The 23,123-nt window shown below is 36.8% G+C and overlaps 3 protein-coding genes across 4 annotated transcripts; all 3 read right to left on the reverse strand.

Moving 5' to 3' along the window:
- Positions 1-53: 53 nt before the first annotated feature.
- On the reverse strand, positions 54-4,195 carry LOC113074711 (docking protein 2-like). Its single transcript, XM_026247552.1, has 5 exons — positions 3,971-4,195; positions 2,974-3,273; positions 2,507-2,579; positions 2,099-2,271; positions 54-1,128 (listed from the first exon to the last, which is right to left on the reverse strand). Exons 1-5 carry the CDS (start codon positions 4,025-4,027, stop codon positions 286-288), a joined length of 1,446 nt encoding a protein of 481 aa, XP_026103337.1. The 5' UTR covers positions 4,028-4,195; the 3' UTR covers positions 54-285.
- A 3,612-nt stretch (positions 4,196-7,807) lies between these two features.
- Positions 7,808-13,275, reverse strand: LOC113075006 (polyadenylate-binding protein-interacting protein 2B-like). Its single transcript, XM_026247748.1, has 4 exons — positions 13,118-13,275; positions 11,825-11,982; positions 8,683-8,856; positions 7,808-8,513 (listed from the first exon to the last, which is right to left on the reverse strand). Exons 1-4 carry the CDS (start codon positions 13,122-13,124, stop codon positions 8,457-8,459), a joined length of 396 nt encoding a protein of 131 aa, XP_026103533.1. The 5' UTR covers positions 13,125-13,275; the 3' UTR covers positions 7,808-8,456.
- Positions 13,276-14,592: 1,317 nt separating this feature from the next.
- Positions 14,593-22,453, reverse strand: LOC113074852 (uncharacterized). 2 transcript variants are annotated; one of them, XM_026247657.1, is made up of 9 exons: positions 22,230-22,452; positions 16,747-17,735; positions 16,534-16,642; positions 16,317-16,458; positions 15,759-15,899; positions 15,471-15,596; positions 15,308-15,349; positions 15,025-15,159; positions 14,593-14,795 (listed from the first exon to the last, which is right to left on the reverse strand). In XM_026247657.1, the coding sequence occupies exons 1-9, from the start codon at positions 22,286-22,288 to the stop codon at positions 14,619-14,621; spliced, it is 1,920 nt and encodes a 639-aa protein (XP_026103442.1). In that variant the 5' UTR covers positions 22,289-22,452; the 3' UTR covers positions 14,593-14,618. The 2 variants fall into 2 exon arrangements, with proteins under 2 accessions (XP_026103442.1, XP_026103393.1); XM_026247608.1 differs by having other exon boundaries at positions 16,317-16,642; positions 22,230-22,453.
- Between the last annotated feature and the right edge of the window lie 670 nt (positions 22,454-23,123).

Genomic DNA, 23,123 nt, shown 5'->3' on the forward strand with positions numbered 1-23,123 from the left:
TGATCTGACCTTTTGCTGAGATTTCAGCCACTGAACCCATTCTTTGAAAGATGCACTCATCTCTTAAAATAAACATTTAATTCTGCTTTGGTACAACAAGAAAATATACAAACAGTACATGCAAGTTTTTATGGGCTTGTAAAGTTTATACCAAGTCATCATATAATCCCACAACATTTTGTACAATGGATTATTAAATAATGAAATTATTGGGGGGGGGGGTGCATTCAAGTAGCGTATTAAATATTAAGAGTTACTTGTTATTATATTATATACATGTTTAAATCAAATCATTCCATGGTCCTCAGAGACAACCTCGGGTGTTAAACTTAGCTTCTTTTCTTGGAGAGACTGAGGGGTTTTGGGTGGTTTGTTAACTTTGCTGTAGATGGGTTGGTTCTCATCACAAGACATTTTGCTCTGAGAGTTATTGTTTTGAGCTGACTGTACAACCTCAGGTACTCCATAAATGGGCCCCTCAGTCTGGTCAAGTCTATTACTTGTGTTTGGTTTGACATGGTCATACACCTCAGAGTACTCATACACTGGGTCTTGCTGCTGGTCATTGTTAGGCGTTGTCTTGTCAGGCCGGCTGTATATCGTGTCCGTAGGGTTGGCATGGACACAACTGTTAGGTTTCAGGTGGATGGCATCTGCAGGATCAGAATACACATCAGGGTTTGAATAAACTGGCGCAATCGAGCTATTAAAGCCACCAGGATCTGACTGTGTGCTTTTTAAAGAGCTAATGGAATCTGTAGGGTTTGCATACGCATGTTCAGTTAAGCCTATAGGACTTGCTGGTTTTATATGTACAGAAAATCTGTTTGGGTCAAGAGCATCTGCTGGATTACGGTTCAAGGGCAGTTTTGTGTCTGAAGGCTGAGGGCTGTTGCTGCCCCTCGTATCAAGCAAAGTAAAACTATCAGGGCGTCTTGGAAGGGGTGAGCGAGGAGAACGAAAATGTGGATAATGTGGTGAGTGGCTGTCTCCGGTAACGGCAAGGCTCATCTGTAGGTGAATAGCTGACTGAGTGAGGCGAAAGATCTCATCACTCTGTCTGGTCTCAAAGTTAAAGGTGCCGGGACCTGATTCACAGCGCCTGCCTGCTTCCAGAGAAAACAGCATCTAGAGAAGAACAGAGATAGTGTCAAAAATATTTGTAAGCACTCATTTAACATGTTAACTAGTTACCTTATATTGGGTAATATTATGTGTAATATTACCGGATTTTTTTTTTAAATGTATATTTTTTCTGAATTATTTTTTGAGAGACATAGCATTCAAACGTTTGGCTTGGTGCACACACATAAAAATGCTGGGTTGTTTTACTTTCAACCCCAACTTCAATGTTCAATCACAAACTAACCCGACTATTGGGTTAAATTTTAAAATTTTATTTTTAAGAAAAGTTGAGTTAATCTTAATTAGATTTCAAAATTAGGTTGAAACAACTTAGCATTTTTTTTAGTATTTAGATTTTGAACAAAGTATTTTCTTGTCACAAAGGCTGCATTTATTTGCTCAAAAATACAGTAAAACTGTCATTTTGTGAAATATTACAATTTATGACAGCTGTTTTTTTTATATATTTAAATATGTAATTAATTCCTGTGATGGCAAAGCTGAATTTTCAGCAGTTATTATGTCTGTCTTGATCCTTCACATGATCCTTCAGAAATATTTCTAATGTGCTGATTTGGTGCTCAAGAACCATTTCTTTTTCTTATTATCATCAATGTTGAAAACAGTAGTTTAGCTTAATTTTTTTGTAAAAATATATATATATTTTTTATAACATTGCAAATGCCTTTACTGTTTACTTTTGATCAGTTTAATGGAATTAAAGTCTTAACTTAAACATCTTCCTGGCCCCAAGCTTCTGCCTGGTAGTGTATAATTATAATGCTTAAAAGTAATTAACAAATAATTTATGGTTATTATTCTTAAAATTGTATTTTTTTGTTTATAAAAAATATGAGTCACCTTATAATGTCTTCCAAAAAAAGCAGCAGTAGCAGCATCACATCTAATAGTATTTTATTTAAATAAATATGTTCTGTTTCTGGCTATGTACATGAAGTATTTATCTTCTGACCTTATCTCGGCCATAGCGGCGCAGCAGCTTATGTGGCCACTCCATGACGGTCCTCCTGGTCTCCAGATCTTGAAGAACAAGCCTGTCCTCACCAGCTTGTAGCCAGTACTGTCCTCTCAGGCCACATCGAAGTGAAGCCTCGCTCTGCAGTACAACCACTTTAAAATTGCACACTAAAATGAAAGACATTGAGATCAAAATTAAACTTAAGCTGCGATTCAGAGGTCAAAGGTTATACCATATGTCTATGTTTTAAACCAGAGCTGAATAAAGGTGGTTTACTGTTGTCTACTGGCTTGTTAAAAAAAATCTATTCTATGCAGCGATGACATACTGTAGAAGTAGGTAGACTGGCCTTTCAGGAACATGACAGCATGAATGATACATCTGACCTTTGTTTGTACTCACATTGTTCTCTGGACATGCAGATCTGATTGTCCTCCAGAAGAGGTATCGGCTGTGACACACTTTTAGTGTGTTTCTGTGAAAGTACGAACACCATTGAGAAATACAAGCAGGGAGTGGAGTAAAGGCGTCAGTACATTACCTAACCAGTTATGTGGCAGGAATGATCTGCATTTTTCATTTTATTAGATTCCTGAACTTTTTTTACCCTCCATATATACTGTTCGGTTTCCCCGAGAAAGTCTGTTTTATGCTCACCAAGGCCATATTTATTTAATTAGCAAAAACTGTAAAAATACAATAAAAACTGTACTGAGACATAAATAGCTCTACTTATGTTGACACTTTTGTATAGTGCATCCTTGCTAAATAAAAGTTTTTTTCTTAAAAAACAAAAAAATAAAATCTGACCCCAAACTTTTGAATGATAGTGTGAAAATCAAAATATATCAAAAAATCCAAACCCTCACCTGAAAGGCATTGTTACATATTATGTCCACCCATTCTCCACACCTTTCCTTCTCTGCTGCAAACACAAGCCTCTTGTCCTCCATCTCCACACAGAAAGCAGACATGTTTTCCCCTGGACAAGCCGCTGCGTGAGAAGGCAGCTCGACGACACTCACACAGTCGGCCAGACGTACAACTTTCCTCTCTGGTTGTCGTCTGACCACCACAGTTGACCGTTCGTTAACGGCTTCTAATAACTCTAACCGTGCCACGCCGTGCCGACTATCCGGATGAAGGGCCAACCAATATCGCTTCCACTTCTGTTAAGAACAAATAGATGATCATTACCTACATTTATTATTTTACTTGTTTCTGCAATACAGTTAGATTGATCACATTTGATAAGATCTAGTCAAACTAATGGATCCATCAGGTGGAATTAGTGCTTCAGGTAATGAACACACCACTGGATTGCTAAATATTAGCATTAAAAAGGTCTTTAAAAGCATGTCACATTGGAGATACGGATGTAATTACTCACTCTGCCAATCCCTCATTTACCTCACATGTACTGTGTGTGTGAAGGCATGGCCTGAATCTACGTAGTACACTTTCATAAGGGTGTGTTTTTGTCAATGGAATGTGCTGTACGGTAATTCTAAAGCAAGACAGAGATGTGCACACCATGTTTCAGCTTGTAAAGTTAGACCTGTTCCATCACTCTCAAACCAAAAATAAACGTACACATAGGTAGCACGAGTTCATGCCAAAACACAGGGGCATGGTAAACTATATTAGCTTAGACTACCCTACTTTGATTTTCTAATGTTTCTGAATGCTACAAACTTTAATATCAATAATAAGTGTAACATCATTTTAAACTCAAAACTATTTAAATATAACTTTTTTATTTATTTAGACATTTAGACATTTTGTAGTTTTAGAATTGAGGTTGACGAACACAAAACCATCTGCCTGTTTTACCAGAAAATAAATGACAACGTTCTGATGTCTTACCTTGCCATGTTTCTGATGTTGTAGGTAAACTTCACCATGTTTCCCGTGATTGTCCATGTCTGCTTGATCAACCTCTGACAGCTCGAAAAAGTGCTTTAAAAGTTGATCATTTACAGCACAATGTGGGACATCCCTTAATGGTTAACACATATAACCAAGCCTATAACACGAGTTAGTGTAAGTGTACACTTAGACTCCACCTCCTAAAAAAAGAAGATAGTCATTGTTTGATTTAGTGCAATGAATATCCACTTGATTTATATCTGAATTATAAATTTGGTTTTCTTATTTCCTCAACATTTATTGCTCAGTTCAGCCTTATCAATAAATAAATAAAAATCAAACTGGATACCAGTGGCACTCAAATAACTATCTCATGTCCAACTATGTAAAAAAATGTTATCCAGCTCTCTACAGTCAGACATAATATAGGGTGGCCATACGTCCTCTTTTTCCGACATGTCTTCTTTTTGGACCTAAAAACTGAATTCTGTGACCTTATTAGGCACATTAGTGATGGTAGGTTTAGAATAAGGATTGAGTTTAGAAGTAGGTTGGATTATCTCAATACAGCACCTACTATGGTCATATAATTTGGTGGGTCACAGAAATTGGTGTCAACAAAGGGCAGTTGGTGATGGTAGCACAGAACAGACAACACTAGAGAGCTGTCGTCGATGGCCTATGCTCCAGGAAGAAGAAGAGAGTAAGTGCTCCCATCTCTCCTCTCATCCTCTGATCATACTCCTGCAGCTCCTGTTAGATGCAGGGGTTTTTCTCTCTTGATTTTACCCCATGGGTTTAAAGTTTGAAATGTTGCATAAATTACATTTGACTAAAATGCTTGCATTGAAACATTTTGCATTCTTCTTATGATAGAACTGTGCTAGATGTTAAGTTTTGTGAAAGGAAACTTTTTAGCTGTGTTTATGATCAATATGCATAACAGACTGTAAAATATTTATTTTAGGAAATGACATTTTGATATTTGGGATGTGGTTATTGTGCTACTTTGGGCACTACTTTAACCACCAGCCAACCACACCCCAGTCCCCGCCCCACATGCACCCACTGTCCTCTTTTTGGAAATCTAATACTGTCCTCTTTCTGGACACCCTAATTAAAATCGAGATATGATTTAGTTTTACATCACTAATTTTAATCATATTGCCATATTTAAACTACATGTATCAGAACAGCTGAGGGCTGTAAAACTGCAATAAATTATTTTCTATATTTTTGAGGAAATTAACTTCACTATTAATCAAACAAAAGCAAAATAGCAGTTTTTGAGGAGTCTTGTAATTGCAGAGTTATTAAAAAAAGTGCACCGGTTGTTTTGTGTATATACTCTATTAACAAAAGCTTGACAGTATTTTCATACAGTGATTCATTTTTCTTACCTTACAATACATGCTCATATGGGCTGCCTTTTTTCCGTACACTTTAGGTAAAATCCCATTTAAATCTTTTATCTATTTGCACCATTTTTTATGAAAATTGATTTTCCATTTAATAAATTTTTTAAAAACAAAATCCTTTAGACGGCTTTTATCCCTCATAGTACCACACTAATTATTTGCGAAAACTGAATTTATGTGAACATGAGGTTACAACTTAGATATTAACAATTATCTTGGGGCGTCGGACTGGGGGTAAAACCAGCAATGATTACCAGGGCCCCAAATGAAGAGAGGGCCCTTGAAAAATCTGGAATATATATTTTCAAGGGGGGGCCATTAGGACCGCGTACGCATAGGTCCCGGGATCTTGTGCAGTGCTCCTGATGGTGACATAATAAATTAAAATTTAGTATTTAACAAAGCATTAAAAAATGTAGTACTACATTGGTGTAGAAGTGTAGGCCCTCCTTAAACACACAGAGCTAGTTGAATTTTTTTGTATTTCAGAAATACTGTACATGCACAGACTGGCACACACAGACATAAACTCATACAGCCTCACAGATAGACACAGTATTATCTTGTTTGTGTTATAATGCGTAATAATCTACAACAGTCATTCACATAAACACATCTTTCACAGTATTACTTAACGAAGGATTAAGTATATCTAACCTGTCATTATACTCTGACATTATTATAATTGTTGAATGTCAAAGTGTTCAGCAAAAAATAGCCACAGCGGTGTGTCCAGACTCTTGATCATCACTTCATCTGCATTGCTATTCATATCCTCGGTTCCACAGATCTATAGCCAAACTTACACTGTACACTTGCTAGCTGTAAAGGAAAAAATAAATAAATAAATACATACATATGCAGAGTCAATATGGTAAAAGATCTGCATACATATATAGAGAGTCTGGAAAGTGTCAGAACACTACCTACACATGGGACAGGGTATCTCTGAAAAATCATGGTCAATTACTTTATGTTAAATAATTTTATAACCATCAGCACAATATAAACAGCATAAAGGATTAAAAACAAAATGGGCAAAAAGAAACTGGTGGAACACTTTACAATTCAATAATAATAGTAAAATGAATTAAACATTTTTTTGAAGCAAAAAGATCTGTAATGTTAAAATGAAAAGTTATTTGCCCTTTTAAGCTGATATGATACAATCCCTTTTTCTCAAAGGTGGAGCAGTTTCACTATGTCATGTGTTTCTGTCTTAAGTGTCTGACTAAGCAATACATGGTATATATGTCTGCAGCTGGGTTATCCAAATAGTGCTCTAGGCAAATACATAATAAATTGAACTAATCATACTTAAAAAATGTGCTATCCATGTGGTTTTGGACTGATGTTTAGGCTGCCCAGTCAATGGAGTAACCATGAGACCACAGATCCTTGGAAAACCCCTCATGTCAATGCATTAAACAAGAACAGGTACTGCTGACAATTTACAATATACTGTATCTGTCTATTAAGGGAATAGTCAACTCTAAAATCTAAATTTGCTGAAAATTAACAGCCTCAGGTTATCCAAGATGAGCTTGTTTCTTCATCAGAATAAATTAGGAAAAATTTAGTGTTACATTACTTGGTCACTAATGGATCCTCTGCAGTGAATAGGTGCCGTCAGAATGAGTTCATAAAGCTGATATAAACAACACAATAATCCACAAGACTCCAGATTATTAACTAACGTATTGTGAAGTGAAAAGATGCATGTTCGTAATAAAAAATAATCCATCAGGGTGACTTCAAACTGTTGTTTATGGCTAAAATTTGAGTCCTCCATCTATAATTTTGCTTTCACTTGTATATATAAAAAAAAGAAAGTTGTGTTGGGCTTGTATTTTGGCCGAATGTTGTGATTTAAAGCTACAATGCATTATAAACACGCAGGTTTTCACTTGGAGTTCTGTGGATTTCAGTGATGCTTTTATCAGCTGTTTGGACGACACCCATTCACTGCAGAAGATTCCTTGGCGAGCAAGTGTTGTAATGCTAAATTTATCCAAATCAGTTCCTATTAAGAAACAAACTCATTTACATTTTGGATAACCTGAAGATGAGTAAATTCAAGCAAATTTTCATTTTTGGGAAGCTATTCATTGAAGTACAATGGTGTGACATTCAGATATCAGAAAACGAACATTAAATTATTTGGAAAAGACTCAATTTTGTAACAGCTGAGCAGCTTACATTATTGAAACAATTATTTAGCTCACCATTTGATGCATTTAATACTCTGCAGGCCTACCCAAAACTCCAATGACCAATCCAGTTTGAAGCACTGTACAATCTCACTGTTCAAACCTCCCCTGATATCAGCCAAAAGACTGATTGAGAATGAGCAGGACCGAGATTTAGCTCACAGTACTCTGAATGCACAAACACAAAAAGACATCATGGGACAGAACAAAATGTCCAAGAGGGAACCTGCTTCTTTTATTTGATTTTTTTTCCATTTTTGTTAATGCATGTTGCACACTGTGACAGAACTTCAAAGGAGGAAGGAGAAAAGCAACCGGGAAAAAAATGTTTCTGTGAAAATCCCTCAAAAGTTGTGAGCTGCCACCAGTTCTGTCCATCATAGAATGGTCCACCCATCAACGGTCCATGTAATGTCAGGTTTCCTTTTTCCCAGCCCTTTCCCCTCCCACTCTTATGACACGCACCTCCCCGCCAAGCTTCCTTTTGAAGAAAATAAAAGAAGGACAGGAAAAAAGAAAATGGCAATAACACGGGAGGCAAACTGCTATTCACTATCACAATAGTGGAAATCACATAACTGTTCCTCTGAGATTAATACAAAGATCTTTCAGGAGAACTAGTCACAATCTGCAGCGGTCCAATAGGAACATTACACTGAGTAACCCGCCCACATTATACATGGAGACAGACGGAAATAAAAAGCTTATAGAAGAGCATCCAGTACCCCCCCTCCCCCCAGGCCCCACCCCATCAAGCCCCACACAACCCCAGGATGATTGAAGTATGTGTGAGGGTGACCCCTGGCCACCACCGGTCACAAAGTCTCTATAAAGGTGCCCCTAACTGGAGGGTCTCTAGTATTTCACACCTGGAACAAACTCCTTTGCCTCTGGGTTCAAGCTGCTCTTGCGCTGTGAAAAAAAAATAAAAAAATAAAGATGAAGTACATATTAGAAAATTAAAATGTCACCAAAGTTGATCTTAAGTCTACAAAGTGGTTTCCTTTCAAGAACAATGTGAAATTGGTTTAGCTTAAATACCTGTAAACCAAGCATCAAATCATTGCACTGTAATACTTACTGCGATGTCTTCTGCGTTTCCGTCGCTGACTGAAAGCCCGCTAAACTGCTGTTGGATCTGCCCTACTCCAGCGGGAAGGTCTCTGGCAGGAATGAACCAATCCTGATCCTCTTCTTCCAACATCTCCTGGAAACAGCGTTCAAGAAACTCCTGCTCCAAGAGTTCCTCCTCCACCTGCAGGAAGATGTCCGACCCATCAAAATCTAACAGTCATTGGCTCCTGTATGGATGTATATTAGATGTGTTGTAATTCAGCTGATTATGATGGTATGTTTTAAGAGTATAAATATAAAATGTGTATGCGTATGTGTATGTATTTTTATAAGGTGCCACTTGATGGAGAGAACAAACACACTGCAAATGGTGAAAAAAAAAAAAAAATTAAACCACAAATGTGAAAATTCAAACTATATAACTTGATAAGATTTGATGAAACGTGGCAGACAGACGGTGCGCAGTGATGGACTGTCTCGCTCAAAGCTGCTTGCTCTTAAGTCTCTCATCTCAGACAAACAATTTGTGTTAATATACAGCAATAAATAGCGATTTGCATTACATCAAAACCCCAACAAATAAAAAAAACTATGATTTCTCAGACATATACAAATAATCAGTATTATACTTTTTTTTTTTTTAAAAATCACTAAAATAAAAATAAATGAACAAAAGGCAGCATGAAGTATTTCATATAACTTGTGCACTAGATTGCAATAGCTTTATTCACTTAAAAACCATCCCTTCCACTAGTTCACAAATCTCACTCATGCATGTATAAAAAAGCTGCCTTTTATCACATTAAGCCAGGTTTGATGATATTGACCAAAACATTCTATTGATTCTTAAAGTGCGCCCATTATGCCATTTTTAAGGTTCCTAATATTGTTTTGGGAGTCTCCAATAGGATTACATACATGCAAGGTCAAAAAATACTTTTGTTTTCTCAAAATATGCATTTAATATCACCTCATTTTCCAGTGATTCTCAAACAATTTTTTTTTGAAGCAGTTCAAAGATTCAGTTTCTCTAAACCCCTCCTTTCCGGTGAGCCTGCTCTGCTCTGATTGGTCAGATGTCCCAGTCTGTTGTGATTGGTCTACTGTGTACAGCGCGAGTCGGAAACAATACGCCCATTGCCATAGTTCACTATGCTGAACGCTTGACAGAAAATATAAACATCCATTATTTATCATACTTGTGATTCAGTGGAGCCATTTGGTTCAAATAAACTGAGTACTGAGCCAGATTTCAAGAGCAAGCGTTTAATGCATCCCACATTTTTTTTAACGCTAATTCCCGGAGATTAGATAAGCAATCAGTAGAATGAAGTGTTTGTGGGCGGGGTCAAATTGTTACTGCCGGCCAACGTAGAGCATAGGTGGGAATTATGCAAATGTGTTACCTATCTAGTCAGTAAATCTGGTTCCATGATTACCATTAAATCGCCATCACCTGCTTTCAAATGGAACGGCATTTAATAGACAGAGCGGTAGATCACTGACAAGTTACACAATATCGCGTTCATTATCGAATGCTTGTCGAAGGCGATAATGAACGCGATATTGCGTAGCTTGTCAGTGATCTACTGCTCTGTCTATTAAATGCCGTTCCATTTGAAAGAAGGTGACATCGTTTTAGCAGTAATCACGGAAGCAGATTTACTGACTAGATGTGCAGGATCATATCGTTAGATATATCTTCCAGCCCTAGTTACCGTGTGACATGTAATGATCAGGGAAATGGGATTCAAATTACTAACGACTCGTTTAGACTGCAGTCTCAATTCTTCTTTGGGAGACAATAACTATTTATTGTCCACTTTCGGCTTTGCTGATTGTTTAGATTCACGCACAGCTACATTACACACTGCATGAAAGTTGATATTGAAAATGGCGTAACAGGGTCACTTTAAGTAACATTACAAACCACAACATTGCCAAATCAAAACGAGATTTGAGAACTACAGCACAAGGGAAGATTAAGAGTGAATTAATTTTGCCATAAAACCACCATCCACTTCACTTCCATGGAAACAGAGGCTCCAACATCCAGCCGAAATGCCCTTTTACAAATTCAAAAAATTGCTGTTGTTATTAACAGCCAATCAGGTTATTATTTTCACCTAAAGTATAAATCTTATTGTTTGACCAGTAGGGGTGGCACGGTTCGCTGAGAAAAAACCTGTACCATTCGGTTCACCACACATGGTACACGCTGGTTCGCGGTTCAACTTAAATCCAAAGCATCTGTAATATGGTTTGCTATAAAGCAGTTAATATATGTTAAAATCCGTTGATGGATTCTGCATTCCCAGACATTACAACAACAGCGATGAGGAAAAAAAAAAAACCTGGACAAACCATTCACTCTTGATCAATGTGAATGACTTATGCTGGAATATGAGCAGTCATTTATTCTGCCATCATCCACGAGCTGAAAGCGCACGTAGACATATGAGACTTGAACAGCACATGTTAATATGTATTTAAACTAAACTCATTTAAGCTCTGTCAGTTTAAACATTTAAGAAGCAGAGGACGCAAGCTCGCGCGCAGTGAGAAGATTTGTGCATGCGCTCACCCGAAGCATGCAAACCCGTGCCTCAGAACGCGCGCAAATACAAGATCTCTCTGAAGTATTGTGTTTAAATGGACAAATTCAGACAAAAATTATGTCAAAATGCCGTCTTGTTCAGTATCCTACAGCAGACATAGCCGACTGAACGATGCTGCTTGTAGATGGATAGAATATTCTTCTTTTTTTAATTAGAAAGTATAGTTTTTCCATAAACATAGCACATACCGAACTGTACCGAAAACCATGACTCTAAAGCCGTGAAACAAACCGAACCGTGAAGAAGTTGAACCGTGCCACCCCTATTGACCAGATTTATTCACAATGCATTGGAAAAGAGATAAGAACATCTCTCTGTAAAAATACTGCCGCATTGACTGCATGTGAATGTTTGTGACAACCATACATTCAAATAAATATGGTTTTATGGAAGAAAGGTTTGCAATGACACGAGGGTGAGTAATAGCAATTTTTGTGTTAATTTCCTTTAATAACTTTAACCGATCTTGTGAATCCGATTTAGAAGTAGACATTCAGCAGGCATAAACACGATCAGCAGGTTCACACTGACCTGTCTATTGTACTCCTCCTCGTTCTCCATCCACATGTACTCTGCGAAGGGGTTGGCATCCCCCTCCTTGTGTCCATTCACAACATTCTCATCCTTCCCCGATCCGCTGCCTCCTCCTGGTGTCTTTGCTACCTCTGGACTGTTAATATCAGCAGGTTCTGGGGGGTGGAAAATTACATATAATACTTAAACTAATCACATTCTCAGTAAATGGTACAATCACAAACAAAAACACACACACAAAACGAACATAAATACGACTTTTGGAACACTGAATACAATTAGTTTAGATAATATGCAAAAGTAAAACTTCACTCATTAATTTGCACGTGTTAAATGAATTACTCAAGTTTAATACTATAGAATTTAGCCAAATTTCATTTGAAATCATTGCTATCACAGTAAGAATGATTAGTCCCTCTCGGTTTAAGATTGTGTCGTGTACAAACACAAACCTTGCTAGCAAATAAGACGCTCGATATTACAAAATACTGCTTACAATGTTTATTAAGCTCTTCTAATACCTGCGTCACTACACAGTTAACAACACACACAGTTATATAATGTTCTTTAAACCATCTGCTATTAACTATTAGTGTGTTGTATAAATGAGACAAAGAGGAGGTCAGTCGACACCATCTTTCTCCACATGGATTTGATTCATTGTAACATGAGGCTTGGCTATGACTCGAGAGAAAACTCTATATAGTATAAACCATTTTTTTAACGCTTCCAATTAAAACGGACTCGTTTTTGCTGGAAGGTGTCTCCTGCCGTCGAATAAAACACTTGCTCCAACTTCACGTTTGTGAGCGTGTATTGTGAAGCTATGCGTGTTAGCTCGAACCATAACAACAACAGCAGTATTTCCACGTGAAGAAATGTGCACTGGCCCTGCAGAGTAACGTTTTAAATGTTATTTAAATGCCATCGATGTAAAAACTGACGCTAGTTGTTGTAACGTTAAGCGGTTAAGTTTGAAAGGGTTTCTCTAAGTAAATGAAGGAGCATGGTGGATGCGTGAGTTAGCCACACGACTGCATCACATACACTAGGCCTCTGTGTACACTGCGACGTACACCAACTCTGACAAGTGAGCCTTTAACGGTTCAATTTGCTTTATACTGCCCGCGAAATATGTGCGTTTACTTATATGTTGCTACTGTACGCATTCAGCGATGGTTAACGTTACAATTTCACGAAACAAAGACTGAGAGCACCACACTGCACTTACAGAGTCAAAAAGATTAAACATGGCTTCTTTCAAAGACCGGATCTGTTGAGAGGACTTACCCGGCATTGTAACACGTCTGTCCCTCTAACCTATCGCCAAATAAGTCGACTAAAAGGTAATTTTCCTGTTTACAGCGACACCGTTACCTGGCTAGATTTCAACGCTACGTCAGAGTGCTCATGTGGGCCTTTCAAACAAACATGTCTCTGGCTCCCCCTGAAGGACATCATCGGTATTACAGAAGAGAGTGACTGCAACATGGGCAGGTTTAAAGAGACAGTGGCACGAGTTAAGAGTGAATTCAAAGATGAATTGACCCTTTAATTTCCTAGAGTCAGTGGTCGAATTGGAAAAATATTTCAGGGGGAATGGTGTGGTCAGTTCTCTCTCTCTCTCTCTCTCTCTCTCTCTCTCTCTCTCTCTGTGTGTGTGTGTGTATGTGTGTGTCCTAGCTAATTCTACATATTGATTTCAATATTTGTTCCAAAAAAAGTTTTTATTTAAAGAAAAAATATAGCCTTATTAAATGAACCATTAATTATAAGCTTTTTTCCCTTCTGGTTGCTGAATGGAGGATTTTTTATTTTAACTTTTTTGCAAAGTCGGTGACTCGTATGTCAGCTCTAATATAGTCTCTCAATCTGTCACGCACAAAGACACAATGTCAGGGAATTTCTTTAAATTACAATCAGGGAAAAATCATACCTTTTCTGTTGTCTTCTTCCTAAAGAACTCCAAAAGTTGTACTTGAACCATTTTACGCGAAAAATAACAGAAACTTGTGACCAGCTTGTTACAGTAGGCCTACCGAGGTCTGATTGGCTAATAGCCGCTATTTAGTTTGTAAATTATCATAAGTAATTTAGAGAATTGAAACATTTCATTTGCATGGTAAGTTTGACACAATACACATATTATTCTACAGGGGATGTTTGGGGGGGATGCTTTTTTTCTTTAAATGCCATCCCCCTGCATCCCCCCCCCCTTCATTCCCATACTTGCATATGTACATATCAATAACATCAAACCTCCATATAGTGCTATTTTATCCTTTTTGAAGCTTGATGGCCCCTGGTTACTATGCTTTCACTGTATGGGGAAATTTATTTTTGTGGGTGAATTAACCCTTTAAATGTGTGATTGGGTTTGTCACCATATGTGAACTTGACTTTTTAACTGTATCCAACAATTACTATTTCTTAATAATTCTGACTAATACATTCCAGGTGTCTTTTCCATGACCTTTCCAGTTGATTGTGGTTACTGGATTAAATATAAATATAAATATAAATTAAATATATCATGACGTTTTAACATTTTTCATGACTTTTAAAATTCCCTGAAATTTCCAGGATTTCCAAGACTTTGGGTATTGTAGTGACTGTACTTTGATTATGATGATTATTTTTAATGCTACTTCTACAGCTTTATAAATGTACAACTTTATAAAAGGAGAAAGACAAGCAGTTCTACTTCTTATGACCTTGTTTCATTGTATTTCATAGCAAAGATAATAATAATAAAATACACAACATTTCAGGGAATAAAACCGTGAGTATATTAGTCTGAAGATATATTTTTCTGTATATTACATCCTCTGAGGAAAGAGAGATGATGGTTGTGATAAAGACAAGGAACTTTTTGAGACCACTCATATACAGATAAAGCAACAGAAGTGGATTCCATCTCTAAAACCATCTGGATGCTGCTATTCCCAAGGCACTGATTTACATCCACCTAGTTAAGAATAAAAACAAACAAAAAGTGTATCGTCAATCCATTGATATTTTAGACTCAAATAGTCAAATTGGTAAAACCTGAGAAAACACAGACCACTGAAATAAAGTCAGACTCTAATGTGTTCACTATACCTTTCAAAACAACCAAATGCATTTGAGTTTTTCTTATTTTATATATGCATGCTGTTCGCAGAATGTTTTTACTGTTCTGCAGCAGCATAGCTTACCTTGTTTCTGTGAAGTACCAGAGTTTTGAAAACTTGTCCAAAAGGCTTGAGTAGCCGTAACACTCCTGTAACAGCACAGGGCTGACTGGGAACATTACATACAACCAGCAAATGGTCCAAAGGTGTCAGCAGCCCCTAAAAGACAGTGGGGTTTCTTGTTAGGAGGTATAAAGAAAGGATGGAAGTTTTACAAATCTTATGAAAATGTTCGTATCAATATATATATATATATATATATATATATATATATATATATATTTTAAGATTGAAAAGTGATACTTGCATTTGACATTGATGGTCCCACAAAAGCATGAAACACTGACACCTAAAGTATAAGTAGCTGCATTAAACCCTCAGAGTAAATGAACAAAATTATGAAGTATTTATGCAGGAAATTATCATTATGCATTATAAAACTGTTTCAGTCCATTAGCGTGTTAACTCACAGGTGAACTAAAGTCAACAGTTCGAGACACCAGCTCTAAAAGTTGCTGCCTCATGTGAACTGGGATAGCAGAGTACACCTTCACCATCTCCTGGGCTGAGAATTCAGTTGGAAACGTCAGTAGCGCCTGAAAACACACACACACACACACACACACACACACACACACACACACACACACACACACACACACACACTGATATAAAAGTGCTATACTTATACTGGAAATAAGATTAGAAAATATAAGATTCGTTTGTTAAAATAAACAGCTGGTCACAAGACCTTATACCTTTTTCCATTGAAGACAGGTTGTTGTGTCAACCTCAGTTGCCATTAATACCTCAACAGGGTGACCAAAGGGAGATGCCATTTTGATGAGTTCCCTCTCCGAGTAATCAAGAGGGATTCCAGACACACGAATCACACCCTTCTGTTGGGAAACAAGGGAGCAATGAGAAAAAAGTGTTCTGCTTTGTTAAAAGAGTGGAGTTCGCTTTATTAGAGCACTGTCTGTAGTGTTTCCCCTCTGAAACATAACGATTTTCAGGCCACCAGGGGTCACTGTTTCACATTTGTTCATTTGTTATCATTGAACTGTTGATGCTAACTGTTCGAGATGCCTATCTTTTTATTTTAAGGCTGCAATGCTGAGACTAAGCTGATACTTTAATGGTTTAATGGTGGTATTTTTTCAGTCAGTATGCTGGTAGTGATCACAGTTCACACTAGAAAATAAAAACCTTTATAAAACACCCTCTAGAAGAGTCTTGCTTTGAATGCATGAAGTTCGGTTATCACCATAATCTCATCGAAAACCATTAGTATCTAACATCCTTCCAGAAATTACCGTTTGTGCTGATGTTTTTGCAGTCATCTTAGTTACTGGCATCTGAATGTTCATGGATTCAGAGGTTACTTCTGATTTTGCAGATTTGACTGGAAACGAAGACTGGTGATTACCTTTTTTCATGCCATTGTAAGTCGAAGATCTGCGTGAAGAAGACAAGGGTCTTTGTATAGTATAGTGTATTGCTTTATTACAGTCTAAAGAGAAAAACTCTTGCCTTATGCTGCATTTTGAGCGAGGAGGGAAATAGACTGAACCAGGCCTCCACCTGGTGACCTCAGCAGGCCCATGTTGCAGCCTCTTTAGGAAGAAATTTGGGCCTCTTCCTGGAAAATAAAAACCATGTTTATATGATAGATACAACATTACAACATTTTAAATAAGCTGCATTGCTGCTGATGCATTATTTGTAGATGTAATAACAACTCACCTGATGAATATCTTATTCTTTTCAATGTTTTAGACTGGTTTGAGAAGTGCGCATGAAGGAGTTCAGATGGGCGGCATCTTTCAGGGCTGAGGGATCTATGGGAATGGGGTTCTTGCCATGCCCCATTAATAATCCTTTGATTCCTCTGTTCCCCATGATCGTATGATGACTCTCTGGATGATTTCACTTGATCAGATGAGTTCCATGTTGCATGGTCATATTCAACGTCCTTTGTTCCTTTGCGCTGTTGAATGTCTTGTATAATGAAGGGGAGATTCTCTGCTGTCAACTGGTTGTGTGGGCAATGACTGAGTAATTCTAGATCCTCAAGAGAAAGGCCAAGGCTGGACAAAGCTTTGTTCAGGTTGTCTGTTGGAAAATGCAGCATTGTTTGTTGCTTTGGCTCTGCTTCTTCGGTTCGTGGTCTATCAGGAGGCATCATTACTTTGGCTATCCTTGTCTGATATTGAGAACAGTCCACATCTGGTTTGAAGGTGAAATGTTTGCCAAGATGTTCATGACTGGATCTAACAAGAGCTTCCTCAGATGCTGGCAATGGTAATGTTGTGCTATTCATGAAGGGACCTAGTGTTTTCTCCTGAATGATCTCTTTTGCTAAAAGGGCACCACTCTCCTTATAGGAATTGAGTGAATTAATGTCTGTGACTGATGTTGAGGGTTGGCCAACCATGTGAGGTATGGAATCCATGTCTTTAAAACCCCCTGGGCGCTGGTACATGCTCAAAAATGAGGCTCTCTGAATGCCAGCGGGCTGTAAGAGATTTAAAGGAACAAGGGGGTTCCCATGACTGCTATTATTTACAGCTGCAACATTACGAATCAGGTTCAAAACCAACTGAGCTTCAAGTTGTGCTAGACTCAATAGGAAAGCTTGTGTTGTTCCGAATAGTGGTGGCACACTATTGAAAACACTGCTCATCTGAGACAAACACACTGGCCTGGTGTTGATTTGAACAGCATGTGGAAGTCTGGGGGGAGAAATCAGAAAGAGGCATATGTATTTTTGAATCATTCAACATTCAAACTAGTACATTCAGCACTTGGGTAATTATAATATTTTTTTATTTTTATTTTTTGGAGAGGGGAACATATAATTCCAGAGTTAAATAACTATGATATTTTTTTATTACAATGCATTTTCACTATATTTAGAGTCACTTAAGATTTTCCTGAAAATGGAAATGAAAATTTAGCTCCACTGTCTGCTCATTACTCAAATGACAATATAGAGAAAAGCATCTGTTGATAAGCTTTTCCCTTCACTTAGGCCATAAATCCTGACTGAGGCTCAACATTTAACTCCCAAGTAAGCTTAAAATATAAACTGTGAAATAGTTCGCTGGTGTTGAACATATGCATAAATTCTTTAAAGCTTTATGAAGGGCTAGTTAGTCTCAACAGAGCAAGAGAGGACAACTTCATGAAGTCTTTCATTCACACATGCGCTCATTTCATTACATATAATTAATAACCCGACAGCGAGGTGTTTTTCAAACACTGTGACAGCATGTCCTTGTAACATGAGCAAGAGGTGAAAGACATTTGTCTAGTGTTAAGTTCCACACAGCTGCCATCATTTCAAAGCCACAACCACATGGTCCCCAGCACGTGTGCTCTCTCCTGGACAGATCTTTGAATAATGTGTAATCCAAAAAATAATTATATTTTTTAGGAAAGTCTGACAAACCATTATACAAAAATCTAGGAGTAACAAGGAGTAACACTTTTGTATAGGGACCAATTCTTACTAGTTGCTTGCCTATTATTATGCCTATTATTAACATATTGTCTGTTTATTATAAAGCACAAATTCTGCATGACCACATTCTACATCCTTAATCCCTTAAATTTAACAGCTAATTTACTAACTATTAAGAACCAGAAAATTAGGAGTTTATTGAGGCAAAAGACATAGTTAATGGTGTGCTAATAGTGAGTACATTAAAATAAAGTGTGACCGAGCAAGGCTATTGGGCAAAATTACATTTAAAAATATAATAAAAATAATTAGTTTTTTTTTCAATCATAATGTGGTGATTTACTAGGAGAAATTACATGGTTAGATGTCAAAAAGATTTCATTTTTACCCTTGTGAAAAAGTTTTTGTGGAAACGTGCATCTGTTTAAAAACTGTACTTACAGAAAATAAAAGAATAATAAAAAAGACTACTTAAGTGTACACTTTAGTGACTACTTTATGTTTCTTAACATACTTTAAAAAGTGTACTTTGTAATTGTTAAATAAAATAAATCCATTAAACCAATTAACTAATCTTTTTTCATGCTTAAAAAGTGCTTATTTTTAATGCTGCCTGACATAATAACCACATGTAAAGTACTTGATTTTAATTTTAACTTTAGTATATAATTCATTTATAATACATTTAAAGAAAAATATTTATTAATTTAAACAATGACGTAATTATAAAAATAATTACATATCGAGATTTTATACTTAAGTTCGACTGCATTTAATATAAACTGAATGATAAATTTTAATTGAATTACAAATAACATGTAATTAAGTGTCTGTAAAGATTGCATTCTCACTTAAGTAAATTATATCAAAGTAGCCATATTACTTGAGTAATAAAAACTCTTTTTAAAAGATTGCTAATGTGTACTTCTTTTCCACAAGGATATTGCCAATGCCAGAAAGCTACCAAATTGAGCTGATTGACTGGTGGCCAGTGCTTCATTCCAATGAATAAAACGAAATGTTAAAGGTTAATGTTGTTTAGCACATCTACCACTAGAGCTGTTGACACAGCATAGCTAATTATGTAAGATGAGACAATCAGTTAGATTACGCCAAAACACATTTTGTCAAGCTGTCACATTTGGCTTCCTGATGAAACATTGGCTACTTTAGATGAACAGTTTGTCCTTGGTACTGCTGTTGAAGCTAAGCAGACTCTGTTGTGTCAAATGAACCACGTGTTTCTGAGCCAGATAGATAACAAAGATAAGCTAGATGAATCATGCTTTCTGTTGACATTGGGGAAGTTCTTAAACAGATGACCCTCAAAAAGCAGTCAGCGAGATTCCCTTGACTCTCTCTCGGCATATTAGACAGCACTGTTTGACACTATCGTTTCATTTAATAGCAGAGCGGTATGTTCCTAAGTGTGATCTCTGATCCCAGCTGGCCTGTAACTGAAATACCAAGTGTGACGAGAATTAACAACCGCCAGCTTGCTTTCCTGAAAAAATCATCTGAGCCTTCTCACTCTATCTCTCTCACTCATCGGTCACAGATCTATTTAGGAAATCTTATATATAGGCATGATCATCTGATGCCGGATCACTCCCAGAAGTATGTTCAGATTCACACATTCATCAACTCTTATGTAACGACTGAGGGATGCAATAAAAGTGTAATGATCATTGTAGCTCTTTTACTGTTATTATTATTTATTTTTTTGAAGGAATGGTATGATGGGCTGAAGACATGGTGTGAAATGTCACTTGGCAGATAGACCTAAATTAATAAACTAATCTGACTCGCAAATCCTGTGCAGATATTAATCACGCTGTCTTCATTCCTGGAAGGCGGGAATATTGTAACAGCCCATGCTGGTCAGTTAAGGTCAACCCATTACATACACACATAAACATGATGATAAAACAACTTAGCCAAATATCTCTGCTCTGTATTACTAGGATATGGGGTTTTAGCACATTCTGGAACGAGACCAGAAGTATCTTGTTAACTCAGAGATTGTTACTGACCCAGGACCTTGAAAAGGCCAAACATACTGAATTACACAAGCCTCGTCTGAAAAATTCAGGTCTCTGTTACAGCTAAATATGGAGGTAGGGGGAATCCTGTCGCTCAGGTACATGACGTCCTCAAAGACATTACCCAAATCAATATAACCTCTGTACATTTGATCTATGTATTCCATGAGGTATTGGACAAGACTGGAAAGGGGAATCCTACTTTAAATTTCCACAGACACTCACACATACACACGTTTGTTTTTGTGAAAGGTGGGGACATCCCATAGGCGTAATGGTTTTTATAAAGTAGAAACTGTATATTCTATCACCATTCACCAATCCTACACCTAACCCTAACCCTCACAAACTTTGTGCATTTTTACTTAAATAATGGGTTAAATATGGGTTATGACCTCATAAGTCACCCTCTCCTTGTAATACCTGTGTCATACCCATGTCATTATACAGAGTTGTGTCCTGATATGTCACAACCCCCCCCCCATATATATATATGTATGTTTATATATGTATGTATGTATGTATATATGCACCCAATTCAAAAATCATGCAATTATTTCCTTAAATGTTTTTGCCTGTAATATATCTTGACCATGTCTTGACAAATATCACTCTACAGATAACAGTGGAAGACTAAAGATTAGACTTTAGACTATAGAAGCTATAGATTTAACCTGAATTGACAGAACCCAATAATTGAAGAGTAACTCTCACATAATCTAGTATTTATTTAGTGAATATAAAGCACCTGGTAAACTGTTTGGAGATAAATGTAAAGACTATCAGTCTGTAGTCAGCCTGTGGGCAACAAGAGACAGAGACATGCATATGTGACTTTGACTTGAGGATAAATTCAAGACCTTGACACATTTGTCTTGTTAAAGTTCACAATGGATGTTAAAAATGGAATGCAGCAGGTGACAAGACTGTTCTCTGGGCACCAAAACAGCTCACAGCCATCAATTTCTACACTTGTGTTTAGCAACTATTGAGTTTTGTCTTTTTAAAACTATTCTGATGCTGAAGAATTACAGCTTTTCAACTGAAAATAGAAAGTAATAAAAACCAAGCTCAATTACAACACACCAATGCTTATTTCTGCCTGTCACTGTTAGCAAAACTTTGTACCTCAAAGGACAAAATAAACAATGATCATTGTGAGATATCGTTTAAATAAGAGATAAAGTCACATTTTGAGAAATAGTCAGATACAACATTTGCAGTTCATAAGAGAAACACTTACATCATGAGATGTAAAGTCACAATTATGATAAATAAAGTTGCAGTTGTGAGATTAATGTAGTCACAATGTGAGATATGAAATCACGCTGTGAGATACAATGTCTCGTTAATAAGAAATGAAGGGAGAAATAAAGTTTAATTTATTCCATATAGAGAATGTAGTGTGGCCCTGAAACATCATAGTAGAGTGATGACAGAAAAACTAGCTTGTCTTTAAATCAGCGGTCAACAATAAAAATAAATGTCTGTCTGTTAAGAAAAAAATTGAAATACGCTTTGATTAAAAGCTTTTTAACAAGACAGAGATGTTGAAAAAAATTAAACTTAATTATGCTGTATATTTAAATGTATAGGAGTATATTATATATGATAACATAGCTTGCTATTCATTAAAGAAATAAAAAAATATGTTTTTATGTTTCCAACGCGACCCATGCTAAAAGATTCATTTAGGCTCTTCTAACAAAATCCATACTCACATGTTGGCTTTAGTTAAAGTTGAGCAGGAGGTTCTTTTCCTTTGTAGTGAATTCTTCATTATTTCTTACTTCAGACTTTAACACCAAAACCTAAAATGTGAACCCAATTTGAAGTACATTCAGATTATTCACTCCCAGTGCGAAATGTCTTTTGTCACCCTCTGTAACTCTTATGTCACTCCTCAGTCCAGTCAGACCCACACTGTAACACATTCTTTCTTCTCAGTATGTTTTCATCCCCCTGACTCACATACATGCTTGCCCTCCCAACACCACCCCCTATCATTTTCCTTAAGGCTTTCCCCTCTGCTTTGGCAGCAGTCATATGCTCTCATATGCTCTATACACACTTGACGATACTTGACAATATTAAGTACACACTAAAATGACTAGATAATGATCAGCACTTTATTTATAGGGTTCAAGCACCAAAAAGTGGATTATAATAAATTACTGATCACAGGATAGCTTTGAATTGTTGTACAATGATGTTCAAGAGAGAGCTGACACGTTCAAGTCCCAGAAAGGTAGTAAGGACATCATTAAAATAGTCCATGAGACATCAGTGGTTCAATCTTAATTTTATGAAGCTAATACTTTTTTTTTTTTTGCACAAATTGTTTAAAAAAGTCATTAATTTTGTTTTCTTTGTGCACAAAACGTATTCTTATACAGTAAGTGCTACAAATTAATACAAGACTAAATAGTTTAAAGATAATACAAATAATAGACAGACTTGAAAACACCGGCAGCTGTTTTGTAGCAAATGTCATTAAACACATTTTTGCTGTGGCATTTAGCATTTACATGGCTTTAACCAGCTGATGTCCTCAGAGTGCAGAATTTTGTGCGCTTTGAAGCAGTGGATCATTTTGTAGAGCAGTTGCTTTAATT

This window comes from Carassius auratus, chromosome 1 (assembly GCF_003368295.1).
Source record: "Carassius auratus strain Wakin chromosome 1, ASM336829v1, whole genome shotgun sequence".
NCBI lineage: Eukaryota > Metazoa > Chordata > Actinopteri > Cypriniformes > Cyprinidae > Carassius > Carassius auratus.

Bases quoted from the DNA above. Each gene is read 5' to 3' on its own strand.
- LOC113075006 (XM_026247748.1), bottom strand. The intron at 8,857-11,824 runs GTCAGTGTGAAC...ATCTTCCTGCAG, and splicing joins AGGAGGAGTACAATAGACAG to GTGGAGGAGGAACTCTTGGA. The intron at 8,514-8,682 runs GTAAGTATTACA...TTTTTTTCACAG, and splicing joins GAAACGCAGAAGACATCGCA to CGCAAGAGCAGCTTGAACCC.
- LOC113074852 (XM_026247608.1), bottom strand. From the start codon at position 22,288: ATGAAGAATTCACTACAAAGGAAAAGAACCTCCTGCTCAACTTTAACT. The intron at 16,643-16,746 runs GTGAGTTGTTAT...TTTATTTTCCAG, and splicing joins AAGAATAAGATATTCATCAG to GAAGAGGCCCAAATTTCTTC. The intron at 15,900-16,316 runs GTAATTTCTGGA...GTTTCCCAACAG, and splicing joins CAAAAACATCAGCACAAACG to AAGGGTGTGATTCGTGTGTC.
- LOC113074711 (XM_026247552.1), bottom strand. From the start codon at position 4,027: ATGGACAATCACGGGAAACATGGTGAAGTTTACCTACAACATCAGAAA. The intron at 2,272-2,506 runs GTGAGTACAAAC...CTTTCATTTTAG, and splicing joins CTGCATGTCCAGAGAACAAT to TGTGCAATTTTAAAGTGGTT. The intron at 1,129-2,098 runs GTCAGAAGATAA...GTTCTTCTCTAG, and splicing joins GCCGCTATGGCCGAGATAAG to ATGCTGTTTTCTCTGGAAGC.